At 30.7% G+C, this 16,507-nt stretch overlaps 1 protein-coding gene across 1 annotated transcript; it reads left to right on the forward strand.

The window, feature by feature from the left end:
• The first annotated feature begins 4,200 nt into the window (after positions 1–4,200).
• LOC107891998 (uncharacterized) lies at positions 4,201–5,485 on the forward strand. Its single transcript, XM_016816953.2, has 4 exons — positions 4,201–4,294; positions 4,388–4,449; positions 4,652–4,734; positions 5,062–5,485. The coding sequence occupies exons 1-4, from the start codon at positions 4,253–4,255 to the stop codon at positions 5,289–5,291; spliced, it is 417 nt and encodes a 138-aa protein (XP_016672442.1). The 5' UTR covers positions 4,201–4,252; the 3' UTR covers positions 5,292–5,485.
• Positions 5,486–16,507: the final 11,022 nt, after the last annotated feature.

The raw sequence follows: 16,507 nt of genomic DNA on the forward strand, positions 1-16,507 counted from the left end.
ACCCAAGACCTCACACACACACCCAGAACACTTAACCACTAAAGCAGATACACATTTGTGTTAAAGTTATACAGAAGCATATATAATCAAAATTTGGGGCGTTACAACCATGCTTGGGTATGGTTGTATTGTGTTGAAATCCGTAGTCCAAGGTTGTACAGTTAGATACTGCCCAAACAATCCAAGGCACTTGGTACAAAACCCTTTCAAAGTCCTCTAAGTTCTGGAATTTAGCTAAAAAATAGCTGTTCTCAACGTCCATTAGGCGAAACGATTGAGACGGTTTCCACAGAGAACAAACTTTATTATGTAGCACTGAATATCTGATGTTTGTGCCAATGAGCTTAATTACCACACTACGGGTATGTCTTTGATATGTAATGACCCGAATTTTACCGTTACCGAAAAAGTGTATTTTCGGGTCTCCGTTTCTGAAAAATGGAATAAATATTTACGAAGTAAAATGAGTGGTTAATTAGAGTTTAATTAAGTGAATTTAAATTTAATTAAGAGTAATTAAGTAAAAGGACCAAATTGAATAAAGTGTGAAAGTTGAATTATAGATTAAAAAATAAAAAGGACTAAAAGGGCAATTATACAAAAAGTATAAATTGAGGCGGTTTATCGTGAAGAAAATCTAAGATTTTTTTATGTTTAGTATATTATTATATTATTATATAATAAAGATACTTTATGTTTTAATTATATTATATATATAAACTAAAGAAGCAAATGAAAGGAAATAGAAACAGAATGAAACGAAACAGAGAGCAAGGGAGAAAAAGAAAGAAAGAAGGGGAGAAAAGGGAAAATCCAAGGTTTAAAGCTTTAAGCTTTAATAGGTAAGTCAATCAAGCCCTTTTTACTTAATTTTGATGTTTTAGAAGTTTTAGAACAAAGTTTTGATGAAATTAAGTTGATATTTTGAAAGTTATTAGATTTCTAGATATTGTCCATGTTAAATAAAATGATGAATTAAGGGCTAAATTGATAGAAATTCAAGTTAGAAATGATATAAGGATTGAATTGTAAAGTGATTCATAAGTTTTATGCTTTAAGGACTAAATTGAAAGAATTTCACAATTATGGTTTTATGATGAAAAATAGATAATTATGTCTAAGTTTGGTTAAAAATTGAGTAGAAATAAAGTATGAATTAAGATAGAAAAGTAAGTGAATTTAGTTAGAATTAAATTGAAATTAAAGTAAATCAACATTTTGTACTAAGACTATTTTGGACAGTAGCAGTAGTCTAAGTTTGAAAAATCACTAAAAATTGTATAAATTGAATTAGAGTATGAATAAAATATGGAATTAAATATTATTGAGTCTAGTTTCTTATAGAAGAAACGATATAAACAATTAATTGTAAATTATGAGATATAATGAATTTTGTGAGACAAGGTCAGGATGAATTCGGGTTCCCCTGTTCTGACTTTGGAAAATCACCAAAAACTGAAAAAATATAATTAGAGGTTTAAAGTTATATGTTTAGAATTCCTAATGAGTCTATTTTCAGGAGAAATCAACGGGAATATTATCCGAGTTCTGCACTGTGAGATAATTAATTTTTAGTGAAGAAGCGACGAAACTGTCAGACAACAGAATATAGGTATTTAAAGAATAAACTGTACTTAATGGCTAAACCAAAAATTCTAGAAATTTTGTTGTAAGAAGATTTGTGAGTCTAGTTTCAGGAAAAATTAGCGGATCTTAATTTAGAATTCTGTAACTGAAGATATGAATTAGTAATGTATTAATGATTATGAATTGTATTAATTTCGTAGTCAATGTGGTACCGGAAATCTCGGCTAAGAAAGGACAAGACAAAGTCAACGGGAGTTAGCTCGAAAATTACGGTTTGTATTTCTATAATCCGAACTTAGTTATTATTTGTTATATTTATATACATATGGCTATTGTTAGTGTTAGAATTATGATGTTTTACAATTGGAATGGATTGATTTTGGTATGCGATGAATTGATTGAATTTATATTGATTGAAATTATTTTGATTGAATTTATATTGATTGAATTATATAATATATATGATTTATGTAGAAATTTGAATATTGAATGAATATTATATTGAAAACTATATTGATTAGAAATATGAGGAAATTGATATGAATATATGAGATTGTGATATTTGAATATTTGATATTGAAAAGTGAATTGAATTGTATTGAATTATGAATTAATGTGAATAATTGAAATATATTGTTGAATTGAATGAAATTGTATGAATTGTGAAAATGGGTGAATATATGTGATTATCAGAATGGTATATTGATGAAAGAATTATTAAATTGAGAAAGTGAATGAAATACCCTATTAACTAGTCGGGCTGAGTCGGATATAATTGGCATGCCATAGGATCTGGAAGTGTACGGGATTTGCCGGCTTTATCAATCAGGCACTTTATGTGTCGTATTTCAGGCACCTCGTGTGTTGTTTTAGGCACTTTATGTGTCGTATACTGATCAGGTACTATGTACCGTTTTAGGCACAATGTGCCGTACTGGTGTGTTTGGGTTGGAATCCGTGTATCCGTCAAAGTCCGGGTTTGTTAATAGGGGTAAATAAGTGAAAGATAAATCGAATAAATTTGATTGATCAAGCTATTGAAATGAAACGAGAAATTGAATTGAGAATTGAAAATTTAGATATGAAATTGAAAATATGAACCAAAGGTTCATGAAATGATTGGAGCTCGAATTGATGATATATGATGCCACTTGATGAATTGAAATGTGATTTGAGATATAGGAATCGTATGTATATACTGAAAGCTATCAGGGATAGTAAGTTGATATGATATAAATGAAATTGACTGTTATTGAAATGAATTAAAATGGAATATGATTGATAAGTGTATAGTTGAATATAATTTAATGATATTGAATTGTGAATAAATTAAGGAAAGCTATACCGAATAGTAAGTGAAAGAATGGAGTAAATAGTAATGGATTTATTTAAGAATTGAACAATTATGTTATTGTGTCTATTATATGAACTGTATAATATTTATATGGTAAGTAGTTGAAATTTATCTATGAATAAATAATTGCATAATTGTAATTGTTATTATGATCTTAAGTATTTGTTATATTTTAAATGTTCGGATTATAGAAATACCACTGAGTATACCATACTCAGCGTACGGTTTATTTTCGTACGCAGGTTAAGTAAAGATAGTACGTTGAATCAGTATCCCAGGACGATCCTGAATTCATTAAGGTAAAGTATGTTGAGTATTGATAATGGCATGTACCCAGGATGTTTAATGAGAGTCATTTAGGTTGTAAAAGTATTGATGAAATAAGTAAATTATGGTTGGCAACGGTATATAGTATGAATTTTGAAATTTACTAAAAATTCGTAGTGATTCTAAATTAGTCCCGAATTGAATTTACTGTTCATATTGGACCACGAGGGCCCATTAAAGGGACGACATCTTAAAACTAAGATGTTTGTGAATATTTATTTTAATTAATGACCGAAATTGGATTGTACTGACTGGTAATGTCTCGTAACCCTGTTCCGGTGACGGTATAGGGTTAGGGGACGTTACATGATAAGGATCTGGTTCACCCGCTCGGAGAAGTTGATTGATGGTATACCACTAACTGGCGACCGCACAAATCTGTTTCCAATAATTCAAAGTCCTCTTTGTTATGGAAAATATCTGTAGTTGTTGCTCGTTCTTCAACCCGGAAGCCAATTCCCAGCAAACAATCTTTCCATAACAAAACCTTCTCTGTAGTTAGAGTTGACTCCATTACCACGTCTAGGTCCCTTTTTATCTCCCTGATGCAGACCTTTTTTTATTAAGAATTTAGTCTTTCTATTTTTCAAATTTAAATACAAGTGTAATTGCTAATACTGTTAAAATTCTATTATTAAATTTATGTCCATTACGTCATTTTTTTGTTATGTAACTATCAAGCAGGTATTTTGGATTTCAAAATGTTACACTAATAAACTTCATTAAAAAAATTTAATGATTTTAATAATTGAATCTAAAATTTTAAATTAAAAAAACTAAATTTTTAAAAATAAAAATATAAAAACAAAATTTCTTAATAGATGAAAAGTGTATTTACAAGATATTTTAACATTACGGTATTGATTAAATAATATAATATATTATTCACCCGAACCTATCCAAACCAACCCTAGCACTTATAAAAGGGGAACCAGCCAATGATATGAAAGCTGATTGTACAAAATTGGCAGTAGTGGGAGAGAAATGACGAGAGCCACTGCAACTGTCCACAACGTCGAGCAAAGGGTATATATATATTTTCAGTTTCTTTAGTCATTGTATATTTGTTTCTTACGGATCATCATGAGCTGATCATATTTTTGTTTATTCTTGCTTCAGAAACGGAAACATCGTGCAAAATCATCCAAAGTGATGGTGAAATTGATAAGCGAAACTCGAAGGTTGGTACTTATACTCGATAGTGAAAAACTACGTACCAACATCCTTTGTTTTTTATTTGGTTGTTTTATGTTGACAAGTCAACCTATGAGTTAAGATCGAGGACAAAGATATAATAGTAACAAGCCAAACAAAAACAGCTACTTTTTCCCTGAAATCAAATGAAGAAAATAAAGTCCATGTATTTTCTCTATGTTTTTTCAGGTCATATGGGAAACAAGGCAGGAAGAAGAAGAAGAAGAAGAACAAGAAGATTCAATTTTCAAGCAGGGAAACCTTCGGCCTCGGTAAGACTAATTTCTTTCATCCAATATTAACACTCTCAAAAATATTGTTGATGAAAGTAATAAGTTCAATTGATTTTTATTTTGAAAAATAAATTTTAAGTTTAAATTCTGATTGGATTTTTTTAGAACTTTTCTATTTGTTCTTTTTGGTCTGCTAGAATTTTTTTTCCTATAATTGTTTCATCTAAAAGATAAATGCTGTAAGAGATAATTTCAATTAATTCGTCTTTGATTTTTTCTAATATTAAAAGAACCATTTAACCAATGATTAGTTTCTTCTTTCTCTCATTTAATTTTATTAATTTGATTACCGTTTACAAACGAAAGGAAGAAGCAGCAGAGTTGCTGGAAAGAAGCTGCGGCAGCACCACCGCAGGCGCCGGCTTAAGCGGATGGAAACCGAACTGGCAAAGATGAAAGCGGAGATGAGGGACTCGGCTGAGTCCCTAATGGCAGGTAAAGTAGAAGCTGATCAGGCTAAGGCTAAACTTCAAGTGCTGAAGTTGAAGCTTTTGGCAGTGAAGGAAATTGAAGCTTTTCTCATGGGTTTTCTTTGACTTATTGGAGTTTAGGACCTTCATGTCCTAAACTCCTTGCTAGGTCACAAGCAACGCCTCCTTGACTTATTGGAGGGCTACAATCGATAAGTATAATGGACTCGAGACTTAAATATGCTTTTCTTATTTATAAGAGTTGTTCTTGTGTAGTTAAATTGGAATGATTCTCTTACGTTAGTTGGGGTTCTTGCTAATTCGTTCTTGTTTTCTTTTCTTTCTGCAAATTTCTAAGGTTCTTTGCTTGTTCTTGTGATTTACTCTTTCCCATTTTGTCTCCATTGAGAGCTGATTTGGGGTAGATTGAGAGAAACTTTCGAGATGATGTTCGGTAATTCTCGAATTTTAATGGTGAAGCATCGTAAGGGCATCGAGACCGATGCAAATTTGACCAATGAACTGGATTTTTCAGTTTTCAGCTTAGGCTGGAAGAGCTGAATGATCCGAAAGGGAACCATCGACGAGGCGAGGTTCAATCTTCAACAGATTGGAGATAGCTTTTTTAGAGTAACACAACCTAATCTTTACCCAAACGGAGAAAAAACGATAAGCTCGTGGTTAAGCCATCCCCACAGGCGGCTTTGAAGGGAGGTATAAGTCAATGGTAGAAAATTAATGTGGGTCCACCAAATTTTAGCTAATTTTTTAGAACTGCAAATCTCCTCTTGGGGGTCATGAAGGATTGGTTCAAATTAAAATTGTAGGCTCTAATTTGTTCTTGGTTCAATTCTCGAATCGAAAGGTTCGAAACTGGGTGGCAGAATCGTGTGGTTAGTGTATGAAATGGCAGACAGGACTCCAGTCTATGAAGTTTGACATGTAGAAGAGCCTTAGTCCCTTATACATGGTACATTCCTTCGAAACTCTATACTCAATGTAGTCCCTTTTTATATTTTTGTTTGACGAGGGGAGAGAATTGGGTTGGGTTCTTCATCTTTGAACTCTGAACCTAATGTCATCCAAGACCTTAAATCAATGGAATATTTTTCTGCTGAACCAAAGGCTTGGTTGACACGACACAGCATAAGCTTTTATACTACAAAAACATGTGTTGAAATTGTGATTATAGCTGAAATTCCCAAAATAGTTAAAGTTGTATTGAGAGAGAATAAATGTGGAGGTCACAATTGAACTTACTTGGGCGCCACCTAAATGCCTTCATTGTCAAATCTTTAGACACTTCGAGAAAGAATGCCACCAGGAGCTGATAGTTATAGGGAAATGCATTCCTAAGTAGGTAGTGCAGAGCAGTGCAGTGCAGCTTACATGAGGAACTTAATTTTAAGGAGATAGTGCAAGAAGTTGAGGCTGTTAAACAAATTGTTGAAATTATTTGGGAGAAATTGATGCAAGACCAATCACATGAGGGATCCAGTTTTAGTATGCAAACAACACAAGTGTAGGTAAATAGAAATAATTGTTCCCCATCTGAAGAAGGTGCTTTCAGGATAAAAGATTTGAAGTGTTACACAAGACAGTTGAAGGCGAGATTGAACCAAAGCCCAGTAAACCTGTGGTGAATACAGTGATTTGGTTTGACAAATCATTTGAGACCAAAATAAAGGGAACAAATAGTTAGGAGGAACAATAGGCAGGTTAAAGGTGTATAATAAATAGCTTAATCGGTGTAGCTGGTAATTCTTCTTCATCTCTTTCTTTATGAATTGTCATTTTAGAACAAGAATGGCCTTAATGATCCTAATAAACAAAATAGGTTTGTTAATAGGATATGCAATTTGAAGATGGATATAGTTTGTTCGCTAGAAACTAGAATAAAGCATCACAATGCTCAGATGCTTGTAGATAATTAAGTCGATGTCAGCAGTGGTTACATAGTTACAATCATGCTTTAAATGGGAGAATTTGGATTCATTGGAAAGGTAAATTGCAGATTTAGTTGATTGAGGAATCAGATAATTTGATTACTTAAAGAGGAAGAAAATGCTATATGTCTGCCATTTACGGAAGTAATAGGGATATTGATAGGAGACAACTTTGGGAGAGTTTGCCAAGAGTCTCTACTCACATCAGAGGTGATGCTTGGGTTATAGCGGGTGATTTCAACATCGTTTGTAATCCAACTGAGAATGCTGAGTATAATGGTTCACAAGTTACTTGCTTGGCCAAATTAGATCTCATAGATCACCCATTCATATGCTTGGACTAACAAAAGGACATAAGGAATTTGTTTCTCCAAGAATGTCAGATCGTGGTCCAAGTTTGCTCAAACTAAAGACTAAGGAACATTCTACACTCAAACCCTTTAAATTCTTTAATTTCTGCATTGAACCCCCAAACTTAATGAAGGTTGGGAAAGCTTCTTGGATACAAATGGTAAATGGTAATCCTATGAGCTAGCTATTCTTTAATTTGAAAGTTACTCGAGGAATTTAATATTTTGTGATAGCTTTCTAAAGGAGTTCTTGCAAGTGTTTGTACCGGTTGACCCACACAATAAGGTAGTTGTTCAAGTCACCTATTAGAGGAAATACAATATGCCATCTTTGAGATGCATGGGAACCAAACCTTAGAAATTTTGGTTTCTCATGTCAACAACAAAATTTCTAACAAAATAACAAAACTTTTAACGAGTACAAACTTGTAAGCAAAATGGTTAAAAGTCTTGGCTTCTCATGCCAATAGCAAAATTTCTAAGTGAATATCAAAATTTTGAACCTAATTCTTAGATATATAATAAAATTTTGGTTTCTGGTGTCAACAAAATAATTTCTTGACAAAATTTCTAATGGAATAACAAAACTTCTAAGAAAAATTGTTAAAAATTTTGGTATAACTAAATTTTAGTTTCTTATGCCAATGATAAAATTTCTTGGTTGCAAAAGTAAAGCCAATGACTAATATAAAACCTTAGCATTTCTTCAATTCAAGTCTGGTTGGTTCGTTTCTTAATCTGAATAATAATTTCATTCAATTATATAATTCAAATAGCTTAAAATAATTAATTCAAGTCTATAACTCATTTTATTATAAATTTATAAAATTACCCCTAATATTTTAATTTTTGTGCAATTTAGTCTCTAAACTCAAAATTTACAAATTCACCATTTTTTAAAAAGAAAAACCTTACTAGCCGAATTTCCTAGGGGTTCATTACAGCCCATATTTTCTACCATTTCACACTATTATAATTGAATTTTACTATTTTCTCAAATAGGTCTTTAAACACAAAATCATCAAAAATCACTTAACAAAATATTTATATTTAACTACCAAATTTAATAATCTATCAACTAGATTCAAAAACACTTCAAACACATTCATGGAAAATCCCTAGAATTTTAACAATTTTACAAATTGACCCTCGGCTTAGTTACATTAAGCTAATACGAGCTCAAAAATATAAAAAATTACAAAAAACGAGACTCAAAAACTTACAATGCATAAACAAAACACCATAGCCAAAAGCTCCCTATTCTCTACAATGGTTTTCTATTTGAGCAAAGCAGAATTGGAGAAGATGATAGCCATTCATCTTTTCTGTAAGTTATTTAATTATTTACTATTTTACCCTTATGTTATAACTTAATAATTAACATAAACATGCCCATAATTGTTCACTATCAACATGTATAGTATAACTACCATCTAAATCCTTTAGCTTGAGATTTCATAGCCATTTGACCCCTTTAACTAATAGAAATAAACTTTTGCACATTTTTCAATTAGTCCTTTTTACCTAAATTATCTATTTAATCGTTAAAATTTTTTAACAAAATTTTAATACGACTCCAATAAATACTCGTAAATATTAAATAATTTTTTAAACACTAACTCACTTGTCAGAATAGTGGTCCCGAAATCACTGTTTTCAACACCACAAAAAATGGGTTATTGCAGTTCATCTACTAATATAAATTGTTTATTTGTATTATGATTCGACACGTAATACTGCTTAGCATTAGTTAAACATTAGACAACCAGTGAGCAACTTTTGCTTCTATTTTATTTTTCTTGCAAAAACCATGCGAGGACAGTATACAAAGTATTAATATAATTCATGAATAATTTTATTAACAAATCTGTTTGAAAAAAATTACAAGTATACTTACACGAAAATATTACACTTAGGACACCATATCCAACAAAAATAGGATCATATTTGGTGAATAAATTTAACTCAAATAAATTAATTATATTCTATGAGGGTAACATACTTATGACACGGTCATTGGACAATAATTCATTAAGTTGCTTTCATAATGGTATATAATAGGAGAGAGTTCAATCATGGTACTTTAGTTGAATGACTCCATGATTAAATAATGTTGTAATTGATAGACAAAAAATCATAACTTAATTACAAATTATTTGAACATTGATTGTATATGTCCAACCGGTCCCTCTGCTAGCTCGATATAACCTAAAACATATTGCATGTAGAACTAACAATAAGGAATGAATGAAATGATAATTAAGAGAAATAGAGTGCATGTATCACTATATGCAATGAATGCGTTTTCTCGCTAAGTACATAAGATGACTTAGAAATTAAATTAATTCATTTGAATTTTTATTTAATTAATTGCAATTAAATAATTGAATTTGAAGTGGAAATTAAAATAATCAATCATTGCAGTTTTATAGAACGAGACAAATAAATATATTTCCTCATAAATTCTAATACGGTAAAGTTGTCATGATTTTAACGGTATTAGAATTGAGTTAAGAAAATAATTTAATTGGAAAAATTAATTAATTAACTAATTAATATTTTGAAAAATAAAAAATAATTATTGGATTGGTAAAAATATAAGTGTTGGTTAAATGTCTAAATAACACGTATAATTATTTCTAGTACATGAGACAGGCCCAAAAAGCCCATCCCAAGTGGGAGGGATGACAAGCCCTAGTGTTTATTAGTATTCTATATAAAAAGAATATTGTATTTTCTATTAAAATATTATTTAATTATTCATTATTCAAGTAAAACTCTTATAACTTTTTCCTATAAATAAGAACTATGGGTTGACCTAAAAATATACAAGCGATACACCAATTGAGAGTTGTTACTTTGTCAGAAAATAGTGGTAATTTATTAACAAAATAAATTCTATTTTCTACAAAGTTCAAAAGTTTTTTGTTTCTCATAGAGAGAAAATTAACTTTCCCATTGAAAGTTAATCAAAGATTTCATTTTTTATGTTTTGTTCGTGTTGTTTAAGCCCACACTCAAATAAGTTAGGATTTGATGATAGCGAATAAAATCGTTTGGTCGAATGCCAGGAAATGACATAGACTGCATTGCTCAAAGCACATATAATAATTTGGTCTAGGGTTTATTCCTATAAATATCACAAGGCTTATTTTTAAATAAAAAAATTAAACTTCCGTTATGGAATGCTCACTGTTTTCTTAATTGATTTTTCCAGCAAAATATTTTTTTCAGAATCACCTTAAGGGTTTAATTTTTAATTATTTCTCCAATCCTTATACTCTTCAACCTTTTAAAAGTTAATCTATTTACATTTAATTTTAGGAATTGAGTACTATACTCGTCTAATGTAAAAATTAAAGTCCAATTAATAAGACTATTAATGAACTTTAAACTTGAAAATTTTGGCAATTTAGTATTTAAATGCCTTATTAAAAAAATAAAAGTCCAATTAATAACAGTATTAATGAACTTGGAATCTTGCCTTTTGCTTATCTGATTTAAAAACAATAATTTAACTGATAACACTTTTAATTAAGGCCCCACTGATAATACATCTTCATAATTAATAGAGATCAAGTGACAACGTTTTTAATTGAACTTGAATTTTTATATGAAACAAGTAGAAATATTAAATTCTTTGAAATTAAAAGTTAAAGAATTGTTGATTGAGTTTTAACTCGGTTGGTACTTGTATTGTTGTTAGTATGGAAGGACGTAAATTTGAGTGTGTTTCAGCGCATTTAAATATTGGAAAAGAGTCATGGATAATTCTGAGCCTTGCATATAAAAAGTAAAATAAATCAATTTCCAAATTTTAAAAATATAGGGATTGGAAACAAAATTAGACCAAAATTTATTTGTAATTTCTGGATATGATAACAGGATGGGGGTATTGCCCGTCCTAACCCCAACTTTATAATACCTCCAACCTAACTCCCTTGATCCAATCCAAATTAAATATTAATTTGCTCACCCTGAAAAATCAAAGCTACGTTCGACTCCCACCCGACCTAATATGCTACCATTTTTATTTTTTTTATATTTTATCAAAATAGAATAATAATTTTTATTTTTATTATTTCTAATAATACTAGTAATTGTTCTCTAAATATAATTATATTAGGCAAATTTTAATATAACTTTTATTATCATATATATTATATATAAGAGAAAATTTTGATCATGTTTTTCTTAAACTCAATCCAACCTGACTAATTAAAAAATTGAACCCACCCAAAACATGATTTCAACAAACAACTCAACCTTATGAAATTATATCAAGTCTTAACCAGCCAAATTGAGTTTTTTTTCCGGCGTTAATAATTTTCAAGGAGTTGAAGGGTTTTACTTAGAAGTGAGCGTTCGATCGAATCAAATCGAATAAAAAAAATGAGTTAATTGAGTTGACGAATCTTATTTTATCCTCCTAACTTGGTTTGAAATTTTCTCGAATCGAGTCGAGTGATATGGAATTTAAATCAAATCGAATCGAATATATTTGTTCGAGTTAAATTAAAAAAATGATTTTGGTGTTTTTTATTTTTATGTAATCTTTTTTTAAAATATTTTTCTTTAAAATTTTTAAACATGACCATACAAAGAAAAATTGAAGTGAACAAATAAAAACGACTGATGAAAAAGAATGAGAGGACTTTGATTTTTGGGGGTAAATAGGGAGAAATAAAATATTTTTGGGGATTTTGATTTTTGGGAGTAAAAGGGGGAGAGAAAGTAAAAAATTTTGAAGGTAAGGGGGATAAAAATTCGTGGGGGGATTTTTGGGGGGTAAAGAGGGAGAAATAAAATATTTTTGAGGGATTTGGATTTTGGGGAGTAAAATGGGGGGGGGGAATAAAATTTTTGGAGGTAAGGGGGATAAAAAGTTTGCGAGGGGATTTGGTTTTGGGGGATAAAGGGTGAGAAATTCCAAATTTCAACTCGATTCGAACTCGAAATTTAAATTATTCTAATTATTAGGTAGTTTTATATTAACTTTATTCGAATTATTTGAGTTATTTAAATTCAAAAATTCAACTCGATTCAAACTCAAAATTCGAAAAAAAATTGAGTTCTGTAACATCTCAGAAATCGGGGTTAGTAGAATTGAGTTTGTGAATTGAGAGAGAAAGAGTGGTTATGCCCTAATTTTTGATATTATTTATGCGTTTTTAGGAAACAAATGAGGTATTGGTTTTTTGGATAAGTGTTAGTGAAATGTTTCTTAAAACTCATGTTTTAAATCCCTTCTATCGCACTATTTTTATTATTTTGTAAATTTTGTCTCAAATCCTAGTATGTGACACACCTTGTTTTTAAAATAAATATTGCAAATTTATTTAAAAAATGAGGAAATAGCCCAGTAGTTAAAAGAAGTATGAGAAAGCATGGGAATTAAATTAAGGTTCCAAGTTCGAATCTTTTCTCTTGCAAAATAATTAAATTTTGCAAAATCCCTTTTTTTTATGTGCGTGTCGTCCATACTCTTGTAAACCTAGGTATAAATATTGTTTTTAATAAGTTTGATCAACCTTTAATCATATTTCATCCACCCTAGCCGTCCTTCCTGTAACAGCCCATTTTCAGTGAAGTCGGAATAGTGGTTTCGTGACTACAAATTTGAGTCAGAAAGATAAATTAATTTACTATTATTGCATGATTAGTAATGCGATAGGAAGGCTATAAGAAAATTTTGATAGAAAAATTTTATCGATTATGTGTTTAATTGTGGGAAGGACCAAATTGCATAAATTAAAAAAGTTAAATTCTAGTAGCTATAAGGATTAAATAGCTATGGAATTCAAAACTTGAAGTCCTTAAATGGTAAATAGACCATTAAAGAAAAGTATGTAGATATTTTTGGTGAATCATCCATGAAAAAATTTAAAATGGTTGAGGACTAAATTGGAAAACAAAATAATTAAAAAGATGATAATAGGAAATATCATCTTAATATAATCTTCATCTTCAAAAATCCCATGGAAACCTTAGGAGAGAGAAACGAAACTAATCGAGCTTAATTGGGTAAGTATTCAAGTCCCGTTTTTAGCAATTTTTGTATTTTTGAAATCGAGATAGCTTAAACTATCTATTTAAGGGATTAATTTGAAAAGTTATAAAGGTATGGAAATTGTATCATGGATGTATATGCTGAATTTATGAAATTTATGATATAAAATAAAATGTTGTTGATATATAAATAACTTTTACAAAGTGAATTTTGATGGAAACATGATTTAGGGACTAAATTGAAAATTTGTAAAACCCATGGAAAATTCTGAATTTTGTAAAACATGTGTGCTGTAAATGTTATACTAAAATTTTGGTTAGGCTTGGAATAAGGATTAAATTGTATGAATTTCATTTAACGAGCTTAAGGACGAAATTGAAATTTATTAAAAGTATAGGGGCAAAATGGTACTTTTGCCTAGAATGTGAATTGAGTTCAATTGAGTATGAAATAGATTAAATTGATGTTAAATTCATTTATATAGATCCAGAAAGATCAAACAAAGAGTTAGATCGAAGAAAAGAAAAAGTTTCAAATTAGTAGATTTCAAACACGAACAAATATCAATGTAAATTCGTATAACTTAATTGAGCATGTAAATATGTTGAATTTGAATGTTATGTTTGGATTGTATGTGGAATATGTTTATGTAAATGATATTAATGGTATAAATGCAAGAAAGGTATACATGCTCGAAATTGTTTGAAAAGGGTTAAGTTCCGTTAGAATATTGGATTTCGATGGATAAAGGTGATTTCCCTTATAAAATGAGGTCTTGCATATGTTGCTGACAGGATTTAGCTCAGACGAGTAATCCTATTGACCTCATTACAGAAAGGATTTAGCTCGGATGAGTAATCCTAATATAAGCCCTCTTGAGCATATGTTTCAATTAGGATTTAGCCTGGATTAGTTATCTTAATTAAGCTCTTTTGAGCATATGTTATAGACTGGATTTAGCCTGGACTGGTAATTCAGATTAAACTCTTAAGAGCATATGTCACAGAAAGAATTTAGTCTGGACTGGTAATCCTGACAAAGCTCTTAGAGAACACGTTACAGATAAGATTTAGCCTGGACTGGTAATCTTGTTGTATGATATGTGGCTCGAGAGTAAGCTTTCTGAATAAGTGCCTAATGGGTACTCCTGAAGGTGAATTGATAGATTATTGAATTGTACATCATGAGTGTACTATCTGAATATCTATCGAAATTTCAATGATTCAATGGATAAAATATCTGACATGATATGAGAAATATGAGATGAAAAAAAGTAAAGTCTTGAAAGAATATTACAAGATGAGCTCATCAATACTTATTGATGTATTTGTGACTAACTTGTTTAATTGAGTGTATGTGATTAGGTAAATTGCCAAATTGATGAAAACATGCTATTGTATGCTTAATATAATAAATGTGATTGGTAAGTTTAATTCCTGTTATACGAGCTTACTAAGCATTAAGTGCTTACTAGGTTTTATTTTCCCTGTTTTATAGTGCTCGAAAGTTCTAGAAGGTTGGGGATTGGTCGAAGAAATCATCACATTAACCACCCGTTGATTTTGGTATAAATAGTAAACTTGATATAATGGCATGTATAGGCCAATATGATCAAATGATGGCTTGTAAATGATGAATTATAATCTAGCCATTGGAATGGCTAGTAATAGTATGTTGTGGAATTTATAAGGTTATGTTATATTAAGTATGTTGTTAAGATTTTCATAACATGAAAGCTAAATATAGGTAAAAATATAAAATTTGAAGGTAAGTAAAGTTATATCATGTTAGATGATGGAAATAACATTGATTATCATACTTGAATTGGTTGGTATATATTTGTAAGTTTTTATGTAGGTTGATGACAAGTTTGGGTGAGAAATAAAGCTAGAAAATGACTTTATTTTATCCATACGGGTAGGCGCACGGGCGTATGTCTTGACCGTGTGTGACTTCCGGCCTGATACATGGGCATATGGCTTGGCCGTGTGTCCCTTACACCTTAAAATTGAGAAACAAAATGCTTAGAATTGGCCACAGGGGCAGAGACACGAGCGTGTGTCTTAGCCGTGTGAAAGACACGGCCTAGGACATCGGCATGTGTCTTGGCCGTGTGAAAACTGAACCTAAAATGTAAAAATTAAATTAACCACACAGCTTAGCATACAGACGTGTGGCAGACCATGTGGCACAAGTCAGAGAGTTACACGGGGTAAAACACGGCCTAAAGCACATGTATGTCTAAGGTTCACACGGGCGTGTCCCTAGACCACACGGGTGTGTGAGCCCTGTACCTAAGAAAAATTTGGAAATTTCAAGAAATTTTTTAGAGGTTTCGATTTAGTCCTGACTCAATCCTAATACTTACATTGGGTCTCGAGAGTCCAATTAAGGGACAATAAGATTATTTTTGGTTGTGAATAGTAAATGATGTGAATTAATTGAGATTATTCTGTAAACTTTAGTAATGCTCTATAACCCTGTTCTGACAACAGATACGTGTAACATCCCGAAATAGGGCCTAAACGGAATAGTGATTGCGAAACCACAAATTTGAGGTAGAAATTTTTATTTTATTATTATTTTGAGGTTCATGATATGATTGCATGATTGTGTGAAAATTTCGTGATGAAATTCTATGCATAAGGTGCTTAAGTTGAGATTAAGGACTAAATCAAATAATTTACAAAACTTGCATTCTGGACGTTTTTAGTATGAAATTGCTTTGGAATATTAACGAGGTCTTAAATAGGAATTTGACCAATTTCTAAGTCTATGGACAAAAATTGGACATGGTTGGAATTTTTGGAAAGTTTAGTAGTAAGGGCATTTTGGTCATTTAGTTATTAAATGAATTAAAAACAAAATTAAAAGCCAATTTTTTTCCATCTTCTTCATTAGGATGAAATTTCAAAGGTTCTCCATAGCTAGGGTTTGTTTCAAGCTCTCAAACTCCATAGTAAGTGATTCCAAGCCCCGTTTTTAATGATCTTTATGTTTTTGGAGTCCCGATAACTTGATTAAGCTTATTCTAGC

Source organism: Gossypium hirsutum, chromosome A11, assembly GCF_007990345.1.
Source record: "Gossypium hirsutum isolate 1008001.06 chromosome A11, Gossypium_hirsutum_v2.1, whole genome shotgun sequence".
Taxonomy (NCBI): Eukaryota; Viridiplantae; Streptophyta; class Magnoliopsida; order Malvales; family Malvaceae; genus Gossypium; species Gossypium hirsutum.

Coding starts and splice junctions, on each gene's coding strand:
- LOC107891998 (XM_016816953.2), top strand. CDS start 4,253: ATGACGAGAGCCACTGCAACTGTCCACAACGTCGAGCAAAGG. Junction 4,295..4,387: donor TCCACAACGTCGAGCAAAGG/GTATATATATAT, acceptor TTCTTGCTTCAG/AAACGGAAACATCGTGCAAA. Junction 4,450..4,651: donor TTGATAAGCGAAACTCGAAG/GTTGGTACTTAT, acceptor ATGTTTTTTCAG/GTCATATGGGAAACAAGGCA.